Source organism: Meriones unguiculatus, chromosome 8 (assembly GCF_030254825.1).
Source record: "Meriones unguiculatus strain TT.TT164.6M chromosome 8, Bangor_MerUng_6.1, whole genome shotgun sequence".
Lineage (NCBI taxonomy): Eukaryota > Metazoa > Chordata > Mammalia > Rodentia > Muridae > Meriones > Meriones unguiculatus.
Genome location: NC_083356.1, coordinates 117,849,660 through 117,868,336, shown reverse-complemented (window position 1 = coordinate 117,868,336; position 18,677 = coordinate 117,849,660). Strand labels below are relative to the sequence as shown.

The 18,677-nt window shown below is 54.6% G+C and overlaps 2 protein-coding genes across 3 annotated transcripts; both read left to right on the top strand.

Annotated features, from left to right (window-relative positions):
- Positions 1-208: 208 nt before the first annotated feature.
- Hoxd9 (homeobox D9) lies at positions 209-2,939 on the top strand. Its single transcript, XM_021650441.2, has 2 exons — positions 209-1,567; positions 1,922-2,939. The coding sequence occupies exons 1-2, from the start codon at positions 781-783 to the stop codon at positions 2,161-2,163; spliced, it is 1,029 nt and encodes a 342-aa protein (XP_021506116.1). The 5' UTR covers positions 209-780; the 3' UTR covers positions 2,164-2,939.
- Positions 2,940-7,941: 5,002 nt separating this feature from the next.
- On the top strand, positions 7,942-10,328 carry Hoxd8 (homeobox D8). Of its 2 annotated transcripts, none has more exons than XM_060390433.1 (2): positions 7,942-8,513; positions 8,901-10,328. In XM_060390433.1, the coding sequence occupies exons 1-2, from the start codon at positions 7,949-7,951 to the stop codon at positions 9,203-9,205; spliced, it is 870 nt and encodes a 289-aa protein (XP_060246416.1). In that variant the 5' UTR covers positions 7,942-7,948; the 3' UTR covers positions 9,206-10,328. The 2 variants fall into 2 exon arrangements, with proteins under 2 accessions (XP_060246416.1, XP_021506120.2); XM_021650445.2 differs by having other exon boundaries at positions 8,898-10,328.
- The last annotated feature ends 8,349 nt before the right edge of the window (positions 10,329-18,677 follow it).

The window sequence follows — 18,677 nt, the reverse complement described above, 5'->3', positions numbered from 1 at the left end:
AGGGGGTCCTCCGAGCTGCTCCATCCGTCCGTTTTATTAGGGACACATTAATCTATAATCAAATACACCTCATAAAATTTTTATTGAAAGGCATAATATCATTACAGAGGTCTTCCACCTGTTTTCAACAACACGACAAGCTGTGAGGGAGCGTGTGTGGCTGTGGGTGGGGAGGGGTGGGTTTAGGTGAGAAAAGAGGCGAGGGGAAAACAGCTCCCCCCGGGCGCCAGGGGGCCGCCCTAAAAGGCCCGCCCGCCTCGGGCAGCGCCGGGGCCGGCCAGCCTGCCAGGGCTCCCCGCTTTGGATGGATGGGCTCCTAGGTGTGTGCCCGGGAAGCCCGGCCCACGGCCCGGAGCCCGGGAGTCGGAGCACCAGAGCCCGGGTGGAGACCGCTGGAACCAGAGCGCCCAGGAGAGACGAACAAATAGTCCCCGGCGCCTCCCGCGGCCGCACTCAGGCCCGCGGCAGCCGCCGCCAGCCGGGCGGGCCGAGCCGAGCCGGGCCGGGCCAGCGCCCGCTCTAATTGCGACGCTCCCCGTTGATGATGATTTTTTTTTCTTTCTCTCTCTCTCTCTCTCTTTTTTTTTTTTTTAAATCACAGCGGCCCCCAGTTTAGCGGACTGATTTACTCCGGGTATTGGTAAATATGATCACGTGGGCCGCGCGACCAATGGTGGCGGCTGCCGCCCGCGAACTAGTCGGCGGCCCGGGCGCCGGCGGGCAGCGGCGGGGCGGCGGGCAGTGCAGGCTCGGGCGGGAGCGCGCGGCGGCCGCCTCGGCATGTCGTCCAGCGGCGCCCTCAGCAACTACTACGTGGACTCGCTCATAGGCCATGAGGGCGACGAGGTGCTGCTCGGCGCGCGCTTCGGGCCGCCGGGGCCGGGGGCGCAGGGCCGGCCCGCAGGTGTGGCCGACGGCCCGGCCGCCGCCGCCGCCGCCGCCGCCGAGTTCGCCTCCTGTAGTTTTGCCCCCAAATCGTCCGTGTTCTCCGCCTCGTGGTCCGCGGTGGCCGCCCAGCCCCCGGCGGCGGCGGCGATGAGCGGCCTGTACCACCCGTACGTGTCCCCGCCGCCCCTGGCCGCCGCCGCCGAGCCGGGCCGCTACGCGCGCTCCTGGCTGGAGCCGCTGCCCGGCTTCCCCGGCGGCGGCGGCGGCGGGGGGGGAGGAGGAGGCCCGGCTCCCGTCCCCAGCCCGGGCGGCCCGGCCAACGGGCGCCACTACGGGATTAAGCCTGAAACCGGAGCGGCCCCGGCCCCCGCCTCCGCCGCCACCTCCTCCTCCTCCGCCTCCTCGTCCTCCTCCTCCTCCTCCAAACGGACTGAGTGCCCCGCGGCCCGCGAGTCCCAGGGGAGCGGCGGCCCGGAGTTCCCGTGCAACTCGTTCCTGCGGGACAAGGCGGCGGCGGCGGGAGGGAACGGGCCCGGGGTGGGCCTCGGGGCCGGGCCCGGGGCGGGAGGCTCGTCCGAGCCCTCGGCTTGCGCCGCCGCCGACCACCCGAGCCCGGGCTGCCCGCTGAAGGAGGAGGAGAAGCAGCCGCCGCAGCCGCCGCAGCAGCAACTTGACCCAAGTAAGTGCAAAAGAAATTGCCCCCTGATTTATTGCTGGAACCTGTAAGGCTCGAATGTGCAAAACTGATAGTTTTACTAACCTATAAAAATGTCTAGACGCCTACCGAAGCCTAGGCGAGCAACACGCATCCATAAAAAAAAAAAAAGCTTCCCATAACCACCTACCTTGGGCGCGCGGTTTGTACGGTAAACAGAGCGCGGGCATTAAGGCTTTTTATGATAATTCCCCCAAGTTGTGAAAAGCGGCCATCCTTGGTGAAGTTAATTTAACGACCTCTCTTCCCCACCCTGTGGCCTCGCGCTGCCTCCCCTCCGCCCCTCGCTCCCGGTCTGCAAACCCCCTCTCCCCCTAGACAACCCGGCAGCGAACTGGATCCACGCTCGCTCCACCCGGAAAAAGCGCTGTCCCTACACCAAATACCAGACGCTGGAGCTGGAGAAGGAGTTCCTTTTCAACATGTACCTCACCCGGGACCGGCGCTACGAGGTGGCCAGGATTCTGAACCTCACAGAGAGACAAGTCAAAATCTGGTTCCAGAACCGCAGGATGAAAATGAAAAAGATGACCAAGGAGAAATGCCCCAAAGGAGACTGACCCAATGGTCCTGGCCTGCGGGGCGCAAAGGCAGCGGGCTTTGCTTTGTTTTGTTTTGTTTTGTTTTGTTTCTTGGTGGGTGCTTGATTCAGAAACTCTGCGGCAGGCGACTCGGACTTGTTTCTTCCTTTAGGTAGAGGTGACTGTGCGGTTGGTGTCTGTGAGTTATTTGGGGTGGGGACGCTGTATTTGCTCGCATACGTATTGGAGAAACCAAGTGGCTTTGGAGTTTTGTCTCTTCCCGTCCCCTTTCCTGCTCCGTTGGTTCCTTAGGAAATGCTATATTTTGTGAGTGCACGCGGGCCTACTGAAGCCCTCTCCTGTGTAAACGACCCTCCTGTTTCTGAAAAGTGCTGTAGTCTAGTGTCTCCCCCGCGCAGCCTCCCAGACGGGGCCAGCTCTCCAGTTCCGAGGATCTGAAGGCCGTGGGAGACTGGACGACACTCCCCACCCTCAGGCTCTCCCAGCCCGAACCCAACCCAGCCGCTCCCCGCAGGAAAGCCCCTGTCCTCGGGGAGCCCGCGGGCTGACTTCCAGCGAGGCCTAGCGAGGAGCCCCGGGCCCTGGGGCGCGGCGGGAGGGCGGGGAAGGCCTCGGTCCTCGGAGCCCAGGGGGAGCTGCCCTCCCCCCCCCAACCCCGGGAGGGATGGGCTCTCCGTTGGGCGGCCTCGGGTGGTGACCCTCCGTATTCCTGCCTGAGGACCATTTGTAAACGTTACCGCTTCCAACAAATAAATGCTGATCTGAACAAATGGAGCCCAGCCGCTGGCCCTGAACGTGGTGTGACCCGCTCTCTGTGTCTTTGCAAAATAACACCGTCTCGTCAGACTGTCCCGTCCCTTTGAGGGGACACCTTGCTAAAGGTCGGAGGTCCTAGGACCAGGAGGGCCTCTGGGGCGCCTTGGAACTTCCCATTGCGTGTGCACACCTGGCCGAAGAGCACAATTTTGGAATATATCTTGGTGCTTCCCCTATCCTGCTGCCAGGGCCACAAAACTCCAGTGCCTTAGGCCCTGGGTGAGCTTCTGTGCAGAGCCCTGGCGCCAGGAACCAGGCCCCCTTTCGCCCAGGTTTTGACACACCTCACCGCTGGCCCACTTAGATCTTGGAGACCCAGATTCCAACCCTCATCCCCAAACAAGGAAAGAGCAACCAAGCACCCTGACTCCACTTAGCCGCTCAGGCAGGGAGCTTCCCTCTTCACCAAAGCCCCCAAAGTGACCTTAGCGCCTCAAAACGGTCAAGACACCCCTCCCCTTCCCCTCATCCTGCTGCCCCCTTCCCTCCAACCAGCTTCTAAGTGTGTGTAGGCCCCAGCTCGGCCCTTTGAGGCCGCATTGAGAGGCTAAAATGAAGGTCATTGTGAGGGTTCAGGCGATCACTGGCGTTGCAGGCCCTGGAGGAGGCCTCGGCGCCGGGCAGCCTGGGTTGGGCGGAAGGCGGGGGCGACGGTAGAGATCTTGGGGATCCTGGTGAAAGAGGGGGGCTCCAAGAAAAAGCAGATGGGGGCTGGGAGGGAAAGCCAAGGCCCAGATCCGGCCGAAGGTGCTGCGTCCCCCGCCCCTCCGGCCAGTGGACACCTACAGCCCTTTGAAAACAGGAAGAGCCAAGGTGTCATAAAGCCATCGAGCCGGCCAGACGTCTGGAGGTAATGAGTTTACGACAGCCCGGGCGCTTCGCTTTGAAACCATCTCATTTTGATGTTTGTGGGAGGAAAGGAAAAATGCAGACAAAACTAGGTCTTAAAATCTGGACAATAAAATATAAACAAGACTTGGACCAAGAAGGAAGGGGCTTGGAAGCCCCCCCAGTGAGATGTGAGAATCCAGAGAAAGAAAAATGGAAGGTTATATATTTCTGAATTTTTTTTTAATGGGGCGAAAGTTAGGGGCAGTCTGCGGCCGGTGGCTCTTTAATATTTTGACTGTGGCCATGATCTATCTGGTTCTTTTAAAAGAAAAAAATAAGACAATAATGATGCTACCCGTTCCTTGGAGTGGGGCGTGGGGAGGCTGGTGATCTTGGGCCATTTACTCAAGCAGGCACCTCCTAGAACGCTGTCTTGTCAGGGAAAGGGAGGTTTGCACGCCTCTTCACTGGACCTTCACTCCAAATTCCTGGCAAAAACATGGACATTTGTTCACTCATTACAGATTCAGTCATTACAGCTAAATTGACAGAAAACATTTCTGAGAAGGAGCAACAGAGACAGAAATTATTTTAGCAAGAAACACACTGATTTGGTAACATTTGTTTTTGTTTTTGTTTTTTTAAAGACAAACCGCGTATCCAATTCGGTTCAGTCTGTCACTTACACAATTTAAAAATTCTCACTCATTGTCTGGAGACATTTAAATAAACATGAGCCCAACAGGGACTTTCCAGACAGGCACTTGAGATGCAGAAAAAAAAAAATAATTTGGCTTTAATCTGCCTCAAATTATCCAGTTTAATGGGTCCAAAACATTAAAATTATAAAGTCGAATTAGCAAATACTCATGATGTAATGTTGAGAGTAATAGATTTTTAAGAAAAAAACCAATAATATTTGAATTCGAAAAAAAAATTAGTTGTCAAAGCGCCTGGTTTCTTTGAAAAAAAAAAAAGTCTCATCCATCAATATTTTTTAAAGTTTTGAGTGTTGTTAAACCTAGCCTGTCCTATAATTGTGCCTAAAAAACACAGCTGGGAGGTTACAGAACGGGGGACTTGTGGTGCCTGGCAAAACCCGGCTGGAGCTGCTGGCGAAGACTCTGCTTGCAAGCTCTTGTGGGTACAAATGAGAGTTTCCTCTGCATTCAGGAGGTCCCGTTTGCCCCATTTGACTTGTTGACAGTCAAGAAGATGAAGCAATATTAGTGTCAGCGGTCTAAACCCAAATCAAGCTAAAGAATTAAGATTAGAATTGGTTTGAGGCAAATGAAAGGGCAATCGAACTGGTGCGGCTTGCGACGACATTTGGCCACTAGAGAGCGCTGTTGCTCCACTCTCTGCTCTTGCAACGCTAGCGTTGCGGGGAGGAGGTGGAGGAAGGTTGAGGAAGGTTTCGATTAAAAATATTTACAATCTTACTTTTAATCTTAAATTAGGATACATTTAACAAAAATAAACAAGGTGAACTATTAAATTCTCAAGCCGTGCTTGCCAGGCATAAAGTTTTGGCTCAGTCAGCATTTCAGAAAATCTGGACCGACGTGCAGAAACTATCAAGGTTAGGTTGGTGCATTCCATCAAGACAGAAGCGTGTAAACGCAGGATACCTTCGAAGTTAGCCGCTCCCTTCTTTTAGGATAGCAAACGTAATGCTTAAATGAAATTGAAAAACACACATTATGTTTTCATCGGAGGAAATGCGCTGCAGTGTTTTTAAAATTAGGCCCGAACGTGTGGAAAAGAGTGCTATGTTCGTGGACAACCTCTCGAGTATGCGGAGTTTCAAAATGTGGCCCGCGTTACTGCGATCTGGATTCTTGATTCTCTGACACACCCCGCTCCCAAACCCGTTCATTTCTGTAGTGTCCAGACACAGCCAAGTCCCCATGCACACCCATCCCAAACAGTGGAACGAAAAACGCACAATTATCGAGCTTAACTTCAAGGCTTTATTTTTTTTTTTAATCCTTTAATTGCATATTTGCAGGACTGAAGTTCAAATCCGTAATACACTAATCTGTTACACTTCACATTTGAAGGATACTTGGGAGAAAAAGAAAGACAAAATAGTGAGACAGCCTTGCCCTTGACCATACCCCACAGCGAGTCTCCAGAGCCTCTACCACGCATCTGCAGAACGCGAGCCTTCGTCTGCAGATTCGCCAGTGTCCTTCACTACTCTCGGCCAGGCTTGGGAAGAATAATTGGGTCGGACATTGCTGGCAAATATGCCTTTCTATGGCGACGTTATTTATATATATATATAAAACGAGATTTAGTGCGCTCGGACCGACCGCGTGGTTCCGCCCACGTGGGCCGAGGAATCCCACCAGGAATGGTGGTCAGAGCCTCTGGCCTGCGGCACCCCGGAGTCCAGCTGGGGTTCTGGGCATTGGTATTTGGCCGTGGGGAGTCGGCACGGCGTGATTTGCTGGAAGCGGAGTCTTTGGTGAACTGGGGTGAATCGGCAAGGTCTGGCCCTGGTGTCCTCCAGACGGACCATCCGGAAGGAAAAGGGGTTCAGCGCCTAAAGGGGCAGGGAGGGAGAGGCAGGGAGAGAGGAATAAACAAGTATCTTTATTGGGCAGTCACACCAGGAAAGATGGAGAGACGCGTTGCTGGTGCCAAGCCCGCAGCCCTGCCCAGCTGTCACAGTCGGGGCCTCGCCCGCCCCCCGAAAGCCAGGCGAACCCCGGCCTTCCGCGGACCTCGCTCGCCCCCTCCCTAACGCGCGCCAAGGGTTGGGTGAACTTGTCCATTTTCTCCCGGGAAAACAAGTGTGAGCGCAGGCAGGCCCGCCTCGGCCGCTGCCCCGCGGCTTCCGAGCGAGCGTGAGCCGGACTCGTCCGGTGGGGGCCCGGGAGGCCCGGCCCGCGGCTGCCTGGAACCGGTTCGGGCCGAGCGCCGTCGGGGGACGCGGGCCCCCCGGAACCCTGGGCCACGCCACCCGGCCCGGCCCGGGTCGCCGTCTCCGGGGTCCCCTGTCCGCGCCCGCGGCCACGCGGCCTCCCCCGCCTGCGCCCAAACGCTGACGTCTGTCCGGGGTGAAATGATGGAAACTCTATTCACGGGCATGATTTCCATTAAATATCAATTAACCTGGGAGCCCCAGCCAGGCGTGCAGTGCGTCAGGGGTAGAGCGCTCAGCTCGTTTCCACGAGGCCTGCTCGGCTGGGGGGGAAAAAAGGAAAAAAAAAGGAAAAAGAAAAAGAAATTTAAAAAAAAAAAAAAAAAAGCGGGGCTTTGATTCGCCCTGATAAGGCCAGGGTCGGGGGAGGGGGAGGCTGGGCTGACGCTTTTTTTAACCGAAACCGCCGAGCTAGGCCCCACACGGAGCAGAGGACCAACCAACCCGTCCACCTCGCTGGTCCACGGTCAGGAACGAGGAAAAAAAAAAAAAAAAGGCCTGGCCGGTCTGCGCCGGGCGGGTCCGGAGCGGGGAGCGCGCAGCCCCCGGGGGTGCCCTCCCCGCCGGCCCCAAGGCCGAGGTCCGGCCGCGCCCCCTCCGCCGGGGCGGGGGCCGGGAGGGAGCGGGCCCTCGGCGGCGCCGGGCCCCCTTTAAGGCCGGCGGAGGCATCCCGGGTCCCGGAGCTGGGGCCGCTTCGCCGCCGCCCGGATCCCTCCGCGCGGTTCTCCCCCACCCAGGGCCCGTCCCCACCCTCCCCCGCCCCTCGCTCCCTCTCCCCGCCGCGGCGGGGTGCGAAAATGCCTCGCCGGCGCGCACCGGGGCGGCAGCGGCGGCGGCGGGGCCGGCGGCGGCGGGAGGGGGCGGCGGGGGGAGGGCGGCGGTGAGAGGTGGCCCCGGGCGAGGGGGTGTGTTTTCTCCTGGCTGGTTTTGTTTTTTTTTTTTTTTTTTTCCGTTTCCCTGCAGAGCGGGGGGACCCGCGGCCCCAAAGCCCGAGCTTCTCCCCCGCGGGGCGTCGGCGAGCGGAGCGGGGCGCGCGAGGAGGCCGGGAGAAGCCCGCAGGGCGGCGGCCGAGCAGGCGGCGCGGAGGCCCGCATGAGCGCGCCGAGGCCGGGCGGCCGGGCCTGAGCGCGCCGAGCGCGGCCCCCGCGGTCCGCCGCCGCCCCAGAGGCCCCCGCGGCAGCCCGGCCGGGCCCAGGCGCGCCCGCCCGCCCTCCCGCCCGCCCGATGAGCTCGTACTTCGTGAACCCGCTGTACTCCAAGTACAAGGCGGCGGCGGCGGCGGCGGCGGCGGCGGCGGCCGAGGCCGTCCACCCCACCTACTACGACTGTCCCTTCGCGCCCGAGCTCGGCGGCCGCCACCACGCCGCCGCCCTGCAGCTCTATGGCAACGGCGCCGCCGGCTTCCCGCACGCGCCCCCGCAGGCGCACGCGCGCCCGCACCCGGCCTGCGGCGGCGGAGGGGGCGGCCCGGGCCCCGGCCAGGACTACTTCCACGCCGGCGCGGGCAGCCCGGCCGCTGCCTACCAGGCCGCCCCACCTCCTCCTCCGCACCCTCCGCCTCCGCCGCCGCCGCCGCCTCCCCCCTGCGGCGGGATTGCCTGTCACGGGGAGCCCGCGAAGTTTTACGGATACGATAACTTACAGAGACAGCCGATTTTTACGACCCAGCAAGAGGCCGAGCTGGTACAATATCCTGACTGTAAATCGTCCAGTGGTAATATTGGCGAGGACCCAGACCACTTAAATCAGAGCTCGTCTTCTCAAATGTTTCCCTGGATGAGACCACAAGGTTGGGATGCGCCTTTTTTTTTTTTTAAAGGAGGGGAGAAAGGGAGAAATCTGCTTTCATCTCACGTTCTAGCCTTAAAACTCCCCTGTCCTTTCCCTCTCCCCCTCCTTTTCCTTCTTGTGTAGCCACCGTGGCTGTCGTACATAAACTAACACAGACTTTTAAAAAGTATGTGAAACGATGGGGACAGAATAATTGTGAAGCCCTGTGTCTGCTTCTCTTGTCCGCACGCCCCATGTCTGTATCAGAATTAGAGGCCACTGTTCATTTCCCCTCTTCAGCCCGGTCCAGAAATCTCCAGCAGTATTCAGACACAGCAACCTTTTTTTTTTTTTTAAACGTTGATTTTCCTCCCCTTTTTGTTGTTGTTGTTGTTTTAATCAGCAGCTCCTGGTAGACGGAGAGGAAGACAAACCTACAGTCGCTTCCAAACCCTAGAGTTGGAAAAGGAATTCCTTTTTAACCCTTATCTGACCAGGAAGAGAAGAATCGAGGTCTCCCACACCCTGGCCCTCACGGAGAGACAGGTAAAAATCTGGTTCCAGAACAGGAGAATGAAGTGGAAGAAGGAGAACAACAAAGACAAGTTTCCCGTGTCCAGGCCGGAGGCAAAGGACGGAGAACCCAGACAGGAGGCCCAGCAGCTGGAGGAAGACAGAGCCGAAGGCCCCGCAAATTCACTTCCACCCTGAAATTCTGACCGGAGACTATTGAGAGGAAGGATCAGTGTGTATCTGTGACCAGCACCTTTTCTCACCCCTCCCCCGTCTTTTCTGGAAAGAACTTTACCTGGGTTTCAAGCTACCTACCTTAATGTCACTGCTCTTGAGGTTTTCTGCGCTTTGAAAGGGATTTGGGTGTTTTTAAAAATAAGTTTGTAGTATCGCATAGTGCCAGTCCTTGAGCTGTCGTATAGAAGGGTAATTTGATACCGACCATGTCTCTATTTTTATAATGGTAGTTTTTAACGTCTGAGCTGGTGATTTGCCTCAAACAACGTAAACTTCCTAATGATCAGCACTCGATGATTGAATATAAAATGCTTTATTAATCAAACAAGTGCACTTGAACATTTTAAATCTTTATGGTGAGTAAATTAAAAGAGGTCTATTAATAATTTTTTTAAAATTATGCCTGCAGAATATTTACTTTATTATTTGATTAAATGTATTATTTATATTTTTCTCTCTGCTTCTGTAACGATGGTTCAGGTGTCTTTTGGTTTACTTCCAGAAGGCTTCTTTGAGCATTTTGTAACTGTCTGTCAGGGAAGAGTCTGGGCCAAATGTTGGAAAGCACAGTAGCAGAAGAGTGCAATGTATTCTCCGGGCTCTTGGCTTCCTTAAACTTGGGAGAGTGCTGTGCCAGGGGCAGGAGTTTAAGGGTAATGTCAAAATCGACAGTTAGTCGTGTTTCTGTAGTCCATACAAATTATGGCAATTGGATAATCTGGAGAAGTAATACTTGAAAACTAATTGCAACATTTCCACTAACTGTTCACTCTGGAAGTGGCCTTGCTTTCATTTTGAACCCAGTTGCCTGGGATTTCTAGGTCGCTATGCTCTGTGTTTCTGCCTTTTCTAGTAGGTGCCATATTTATTGTATTCTCTTGCACTGCTTGCATGCGCCTTTTAAGCCAGCTTGCTGTGTTCATCTCAGATGTCGGTTGGTACGTCCATCCTCTGCTGTTCTTCAGGAAAGCCTTGGCCTCACCTCTTTGAAAGGAGTCCTGAGTGTAAATGCGGAAACTCCTCTGAGTGTAAACAACAGCCCCAGAGCATAGCTCCTTAATAAAGAAATGTACCTCCTTAAAGAGCAGAGCTGATGTTTTTGAGCGCGGAAAATGCCGTTCTTCCCAGTCACAAACAATGACCAGAGCTCACGTGAGGGGGGTGACTTGCTGTTTGAGAAGCGGGTGTGGGTCGGAAACATCCTAAGCTGTTTCATGATAGTAATGCTAGTAATAAGAGGCGGTCTGGGGCCCCTTCTAGAGCGAGCTGACCGCCCACGCCTCTTTCATTAAAGAATTCTGGCATGATACTGTGACAACTTTGAACTTCAAAAGGATTCAAGTCAAGCCGTAGGCCTGACGGCCCAGAGTCCAGCTTAAACGACAGCTTAATTCCATACAGTCCGAGTTGAAGCTGCGACTTTGCATCTGTTATTAACAGAATATCCATTTCCACTGGGGGCTGCTCATGCAGCTGCCTCTTTTTCAGGAGTGGAGGGAGGGGAGGAAAAGGAGGGCAGAGGAGGAGGAATTCACGTCAAGTATAATTTCTCATGGAACAAAAATGGAAACACCTTAAAGTAGACATTAAAAGTTGGCTGCTTTTTCTAGCCACCTTCACTTTTACAGATGTGCTTCTTGCTTTATTGTTAAATTCCAGAGTGCTCTCTATTACATCCGTAAGAAAAGAAGATTCTTTAGCTTTGCGCCAGGTTCACTGCCAGCTGGTGGCCAGTTTGTCTGCTGTCTTGTGGCTAGCAGGAGGATTGGTACTAGCTGGGTTAGAGGCCAGTCACCACCTGGCTCTCCACACAGGCAAGAGGCCGTGGCTGTGACATTTGTAAACCGAAGCCCAGAAAGACAACTTAAGTCAGGAGTGGCCAAGGCTTAAGCATTTGTACGGAGGAGACAGCTGCAATGGGCAGTGCTGGATTTGAGGACTTTTGCTCAACCAGCCGCTTCCCATGTTGGCTGGATGGAACGGGGCAAGGGCAGAGAAGCCCCAGGCTGAGAGCCTAGCAGGGGAACCGCCTTAGGCATAAGCTACCTGAAGACCAGTGCTGGCTAAACTCCAACTGCTTGTGATTTAAGGAACTCTCTAAAATTTGACATCTCTGGGGGTGGGGTGGGGGTGGGGGCTGGAAAGCTGGCTCAGCGGTTAGGAGCACTTGTTGCTCTTGCAGAAGACCAGGGTTCGAGTCTCAGTGTTCATGTGGTGGCTCACAGCCCTAATTCCAGCTCCAGGGAATCCAACATGGGGCGCTCATATACATGTTAACAAAACACCCATACTCATTAAATAGAAATAAATTTGAAGATTGCTAGCTCCCACTCGAGAATGCTCCCTCCAAATTCCGTTCTTCAAGCTATAGAATCTGGCAAGATTTGATTAGAAAAAGGACCTACTAAGCGCAAGAGTGGGCATAGAAATCAAGGATTGAAAATAGGTGAAAATGCCATGTCTTGACATTCTGGCCTCCTGTATTGGAAGTGTCCCTGTGGGCCACACTGGCCCCTAAACCATGGTTAAAATCTCAGCTCCTATGCAGAATGTGGCAATAATGTTTTGAGAGTATAAATTTGTACATACACACGAAGTGCTGGCAACAGATGTAGGAATGGATCTTTCCTTCTGCAGCTAGAGTCTGCAAATAAAGACCCCGAGGAATTGCCCTCCCCCATCTCTCCTCCCCCCATGACGGTGTCTAGCTGTGGGTACACCTCCCCCCTTTAATGTTGGGGTCTTGGTGAGAGGGAGAAGCTTGCAAGGTGCTTTTCTGATTGGCTCAGGCCTGTAAGCAGTAAGGCACTGTAGCAAGAAACGAACTTTCCTTTTTGCTGCATAAATTTACATAAATCTTCAGAGAACCCTTTGCAAATCCAGGTGGAGTTTTTTGTTGTTTTTGTTTTTCCTGAAAAATCAAGACCTCCCCCCATCAATGTTAACATGTTAACACTGACTAAAAAAGAAAGGCCATCTGAGTGACTGGACAATTCAAGAGCCAGAAACACAAAAAGAGGGTGTGGTTCTTACTCCTTTTCAGAGGAAAGTCGTTCGAGGACACCACAGCACACTGGTTGCAAGTGCACAGCAGACACAGTGCAGCATGGCTGCCTCTTCTAGGAAGCCTCTTCCCATCCCTCATTCCCCAAGCTGAAAACCCAGGTGGTGAACTCTGCTTTTATTTGGGTAGGGGAGATGATACAGAGGCATTTTGAGATTCGCTTTTAGAATGTTTTAGAATTGAACCTCTTTACCCAGTGCCATGTGTACGGAGCAGTGTAAAATGCTCTGAAGCAGGGAATGAACACCAGCTTGCCCATTTACTTGTGTCATAACATATTGTTTAATTCGCTGCATAAGAATTCACATCCAGCGTCTGCCCTCCTTATCTTTGGTTCTGCTGAATCCTTGGATGTCTAGAGGTGCGAAAGAGGAAGAGAGAAAACATTTTAATGGACTAGCAAAAATTAGGGCCCAGTGGCCTTTTCAAGAAATAAGAATTTTGCTGACAGATGGTGGCAGAAGCCCTTTAATTAAAACTATCCAAGGTCATCAGAACTTTCTCTTGGGATACAAATGGCCTACACAAAGGCACGCTCTGCACTTCCTACTCAGAGAAGCTCACTTCCGCTAGTCGCTGATGGGATGTAAAGATGTTTCTGGCAGGGAGCTTGAGCATCCAATGCCGATACCGAGAAGCATCTTGCTAGAACGCTCTGAAAAGGCTGAGCAGGGTAGCGACCCCTTTCAGGGAGGCACTTAAAACAGGCTGGCAGTGCCCATGAGGGAACCTGGAGGCCAGCCAGAACACTGGCTCTCAGGGGCTCACCAGAGAGGTCCACTGACAATGCAAAGGAAACATGACTCCAGCCTTTGAGAAAAAAGAATTTTTCCCCTATATTGTTCTTTTCCAGAATAGATAACGCTCCTTTCCTTTCCAGAGCTGCACTCAACATTTTTCAATGGTCCTACATCGGGGCGGGAGCGGGGATGGTCCAAAGAAAGGCACAGAGGACTGGAGTTAAATTCTACAAGAAGCAATAATTGATCTTAGGACCTTAAGGGAGGGATTGGAGGTGGTGTCCGTCCCTGTGGCGATAGATTAAAAACCAACCGTGGTTCCTCGAAATGATATTCCTGCGAGGCAGACCATTTACACCAGCCTTTGGGGTGGGAGGTTGCTCGCTCTCTCGCCACAGAAAACCGCAGGAGACGGAGGGGGGCACACCCGGTCAGAGCCAAGTGGGAGATGGGAGTGTGCTCTCTTGGCTCCTCTCCCGTAGCTCAGTTTTCTGGGCAAGATGTTTGGATACGGGCTTTCCTGAAAGGAGCGGGTGAGAACCGAGAGTGCTAGGCTCTCCTTCCGTTCAAGCGTTTTTACGAGGGAGAGGAGGAGAGAGAAGCAGGGATGAACGTAGCCGGAGACGTGGGGCTGGGGGAGGGCTCGGGGGATGACACCGCCCGCACGCCTTTTCCTCCCACGCGGCGGCTAATTACACAGAGGTCTCGAGCCAAACAAAACAAAAAATACCCAGTAATTCCTAGAAAAGGTGTGTGTGTGTGTGTGAGAGAGAGAGAGAGAGAGAGAGAGAGAGAGAGAGAAAGGGAGGGAGAGAGAGAGGAGAAAGAACAGAATAGATAGAGGGAAGAGATTTCGAAGGGAAAGGAAAGAAGGGAAAAAAAGAGGAGGAGGAGTAAGAAAAGAGGAGAGGGATGAGAGAAAGGAGAAGAAAAACATGGCGCTCGCGAGCTGTATGTGCAAAATCCGCAAGGAATTGCAGTAAATTCCTTTTTGTTTGAAGAAAATTTACAACTTGGTAATAGACCTTTTTATGACCTATTTGCGGTCGTCATTGGCTGCGGCTGGTCATGTGCAGGCGCCGCTCGCCTTCACGGCCCTTTTCCTGATTTCCCAGGCGAATTTGCCCCCGCATTCTGCCTTCCCGGAGCCTCACCCCCTCTTTTCCTAACCTTTGTCTCCGCAGAGGTGGGCTCCAGTCGTCGGCTGCGGGATGGCGGGCTCGGCCGCGGCCCGGGCTCCCGCCGCAGGCCGCCCGCCCCGGGTGGCGCCGGCGGGGAGCCGGGAGGGAGCCCCGGGGCTGGGCCCCCGCTCGGCCGGCCGCGCGAGCCCCGACCCGCCGGAGGACCCCAGCCGCCGCCCGGTAAGAGCCGCCCCCGGCGCCCCGTCCCCCACGCAGGCCCCTCGGGGCTCAAGGTGGGGTCCCGTTGGGCTCAGGGGAGCGGAGGGGACGCCTCCGTCCCCCCCCCCCCCGCCCTGCGACTCGGGAACCCGCGGGTCCGGGGCCCCCTCCCCCCACCCCTGCAGCAGCCCCGGGAGGGAGACCCTGCGGGCGGTTTCGGGGCGCCTCAGCTTGGTGGGGGGTGGGGGTGGAGGGTCAGCGATGCTGCCGGTGCTTGGGGGTCAGGCGGTGGTGCCCAGGACTCCCTTAGGCTAACAGGTGTTTTTTCCGGGGTTGGGGCGTGGGTGGGGGTGGGGCGCATTCCGTGTACTCGGGACGTGTTTCGTGGGTGAGGCCACTTTTCAGGCTTATGGTTTATCGGGCCTTGTGTATGAGGTGAGCTATTTTTCTTTTTAGCTATTTTAAAACGATTCTCTAATTGTTAGTGGGGGGAAAAATGGCAATCGCCCAAGCCAGGTTCCCCCTACATCCGTTGTGTCAGGTGGATCTGAACTGTTTGATGTTACAAAATGGATGCTTGTCATGGGAAGTCACGTCAGAAAATCTGGAGCAGGTTTGAGGAGAAAGCCAATAGATATTTGAGAAATGTGAGGCATTTCTGAGTTCAAACATTGTGTGTGTTTCTCATTTGTCAGAGCAGTGAAAGAGTGGATCCTTTTGCTTTCTAAATGCGCTGTGGTTCCCCCCCCCACTCACCAATAAATGGCACACAGCAATATTTCCCCCACTTTGAAACCACTGAACCAAAACACACGGGGGGAGGGAGAAAAGAAAGCCTTTCCATAAAATAATGCTGTCCCCCCCCCCCAGCACTTTTGGATGGTGTTTAACGGTGCATTTTGCAGTCCCCCATTCCTGTTCCTTCATGCACGCGCAGGGGAACGTTGAGACCTTTAGACAATCTGCCGCATTGCGCACGGAGAGCTTCACGTGGTGGTGGGCTGCCGTCCCCAGAGCGCCTGTCGACAAATCCTTATTGTTTGCCCAAATATTCCAACCGAACAGTGCTCGGCACTCGGGCAGTTGTGAACAATGGGCGGTGTATTTGTAGAAAGCTGGTTTTGGTGATGAAGGATGATGGACTCACTTTCAAAATGGAGGGCTGGTGCGTGTCTGCAGAATGGTTCTGGGTCAGTAACTCTGAGCGCTCACACACTCTGGACTGGGATTTTTTTCTTTCTGTTTTTGGTTTGGGGCGTCTCTATCTTGGACTTGGTTCCCCTTTGCACAATTAGGGCGCTGAGATCACTCGCTGACAGTGAGAGGAGGCACTATTTTGGAAAGCAAACCCCTGGACTGGAGGATGCCCAGGCCCTGCTGCTAGCTTGTGGCGTGGGGCTGAAGGGCTTGAAGTCTGAGGCTGGGTGGGGCTGGGGTGGACTTGATGTTCTGGTGGCTGTAGCTTTGGGGTTTCAGATGCCTCTTCCTTGGGGTTGGTGGCCCCGGCCTGCTACAGTGAGTAAGAGGGTTCTCATCACACTGAGGAAGGCGATGCCATGTGCAGATGTGGAAGATGAGGGAATCTTTGTGAGCTTCATGGTAGTGTTAAAAGCTTATTGGAAAGAAAGGGTTGGTTGCATCTTGGGAAATAGCTATTTGGCAAGTCGCACGTTTTCTCTGCAAGGGAAGACTAAGAGGTTGGCCCTGCCTTACTGCCCTCATTGTCCCTATGAACCTAACAACAACAAGAAAACAGAACGGAAAAGAAACAAATATTTAAAAAAATATTCGGGGCCTAAGAGCTCAGCTGTTTGTGGGCAGGACTCGCAGCGTCCTGGGACCAAACCTCTCTATTTATAGACCTGGGAGCCGGCGTCCTGGCCTTGGTGTCTTCTGGTGTGGACATGAGCTGGGAAAGCCAGGGGAAAGGAGCAAAGCTCGCTGTTACAAACGTAGTCAAGAGAAGGCTTAAAAACGAAGCGTGTTTTTTTCCTATCCTATTTTTCTACAAATACGTATATTTTGCCGGAATTCTGTTCTCTGCGCCCGAGAGGCAGGGGAAACCGGAACAAAGACAGTATTTCACCCTGGGCTGGCAGGCAGCTGTTAGGGGTATTTACGGCAGCGCGGCTGGCCAGCGAGGGTATGCCGGGGTACAGGAAGCCGTGGAGAAGCAACCGAGAACTCGGAATTCCGATTTAAATCCAATTTAGGTGAACTTTTTTTTTTTTCGGAAATGATAAAAATAGGCACCATTGTTTCAAAGGAAAGTATCCCCTAGACTTCATGGTTTTGCAAAACTGAAAAAGAAATTCCTCGCTCTGAACGCGGGGTGGTGTCCCCCTGCCCCACTAGTAGAGGACTCTAGGGAAGCTGTGGCTCAGATGTGAAAATGCTGATCCGAAAGACAGGAGTGTTCCTGAGCGACGCGGAGGTTTTGTTGCTTTGACGGAACCAGACGAGCAAACTAGAAAGACAGGTTGAGGCCTTGATGCCGACTTTCCCCGAAAAAGAAAGCGACATTTCCTGCCTCTCTTAGATAGGATTTCCAAGCCCCTCTGCAGCCAGGCTCTGGAGCAGCGCGTGGCGGAGCCCGGGCCGCTGGGCTTGAGGCTCAGAACCTCCGCAATGCGGGCCTCGCGCGCCCAGCGCATGTGCAGTGAAATAGCCCAGCCCAGACCCTGAACCGGCCCTGCACGGGTGGGGGAGGGGCGAGAGGAAGAGGTAAGCAGATCTATTACCCCACCTTGGGGTCTGCCGCTGTCTTTTCCTCCAGCCTGGCATCCGAAGAGCGCCAGCAGCTAGCTCTACCCTTCACCGCAATTATTGCCATCCAGACCTGCCACTCCACCCTAATTTGTTTGTACCTTAGAAACACGTCGCAAATATGAGCTAGAAGAATTTTTTTTTTTCTTTTCCAGGGGTACACACATACATACGTAGAAACACACACAGAGACAGAGAGACCGAGACAGAGACCCTCCTCGGGAAATACATAGATTCTTTTTTCCAGGCTGGTGCCGCCTGCTCTGGGAAAGGCCTTTCTTCCTGGTGCCGGTTCAAACTGCCAAACTTCGGGCCAGTCATTCCCGGATCTTGTTACTCCAGCACAGCACGTCCTAATGCTCGGGCTCAGCAGAGAGCAATCGAGTAAATAAGTAAGTAAATAAATAAATAAATGGACAAACCGGAGGCTTTTCCTCCCGCCTCGCCTAGTCAATGAGAGATGCACCCTTCCGGGTCACAAGCTTGTCCGAGCTGGGGGTGGGGCGGTGAGAGATAGTCTCAAGGACGTTTGGACTCCTTTTTTTGCCACTCCAGTGGGCTTGGCAACTACCAACTTCTGATGCCCCAGGCCCCGAAAAGGAAGTGCCTGGTCTTGGGTTTCCAGGGCTGGTGATGTCCCTGTTCGGGTGTCTGGAGCTCTGTCCAGCAGGAGGCGCTGTAGGACAAGCGTGTCGCCGGCTGCGCTGGTGCCGCGGATGCCCTGGGTGAGAGGGGGAGGGGAGGACGCAAGAGCCACCTTCCTCTGCCCCGCCCTCCCCCTCAGGGCGCACAACGTGCGTGGCACCAGTCAAGGGCGGACGGTGTGGTCACTTATCTGCCAGCTGCCCGCAGCAGTGGCAGCTCTGAGGTCCTCGGAGCCTGAAGATTGATTTTGGGGTGAAGGGCCACCTCGTTTCCCTCGCCTACCTAGAGGGGGCGTGATTTGCACACTCTGCTCTTCGGGAGCAGGCAACCGGGATCTTGTGGTGGAACAAGCTGTTCTTAGGCCACAGGACCCCAGTGAGAAGCCGAATCCTCTCCACGGCCTTGGTTCCTGCCTTTCACTTGCCCCAAATTCCTAGTACCCCAAATAGGCAGCTTGGGACGGGACAGAATGGATGGAACCTTTGTCTAGCAAGTCACTGACTTCCTCCTGCTTATTTAGAACAGGGCCTGGGCCCTGTGACACCTTTTGGCTTTCTGCGTGAAGGTCTGGGGAAATCCCACAGCTGGAGAATCAGGCTGAGGTGCAGCACACCTGGATATTTCTCAACACCACTGCCCCGCCATGCTGCTCATTGCAGGGCTGCTGTGTGCTTCCTGGCTGGTCCCGCTGCAAAGGTGACCTGACTTCAGGACCCAGCCTCACCGATCCTCTGTTGTCTGCTAGCAATGTCCCCCTGTTCACTGCTCAAGAGCAGTGGTTCTCAGGAGAGGCCTGAGCCCAGATGTCTGGGTAAATGAGGTTTCTAGGTTTCTCCCCAAAGACGCTGAGTTAGATTGTCAAGGTGCAGTATGCAGGC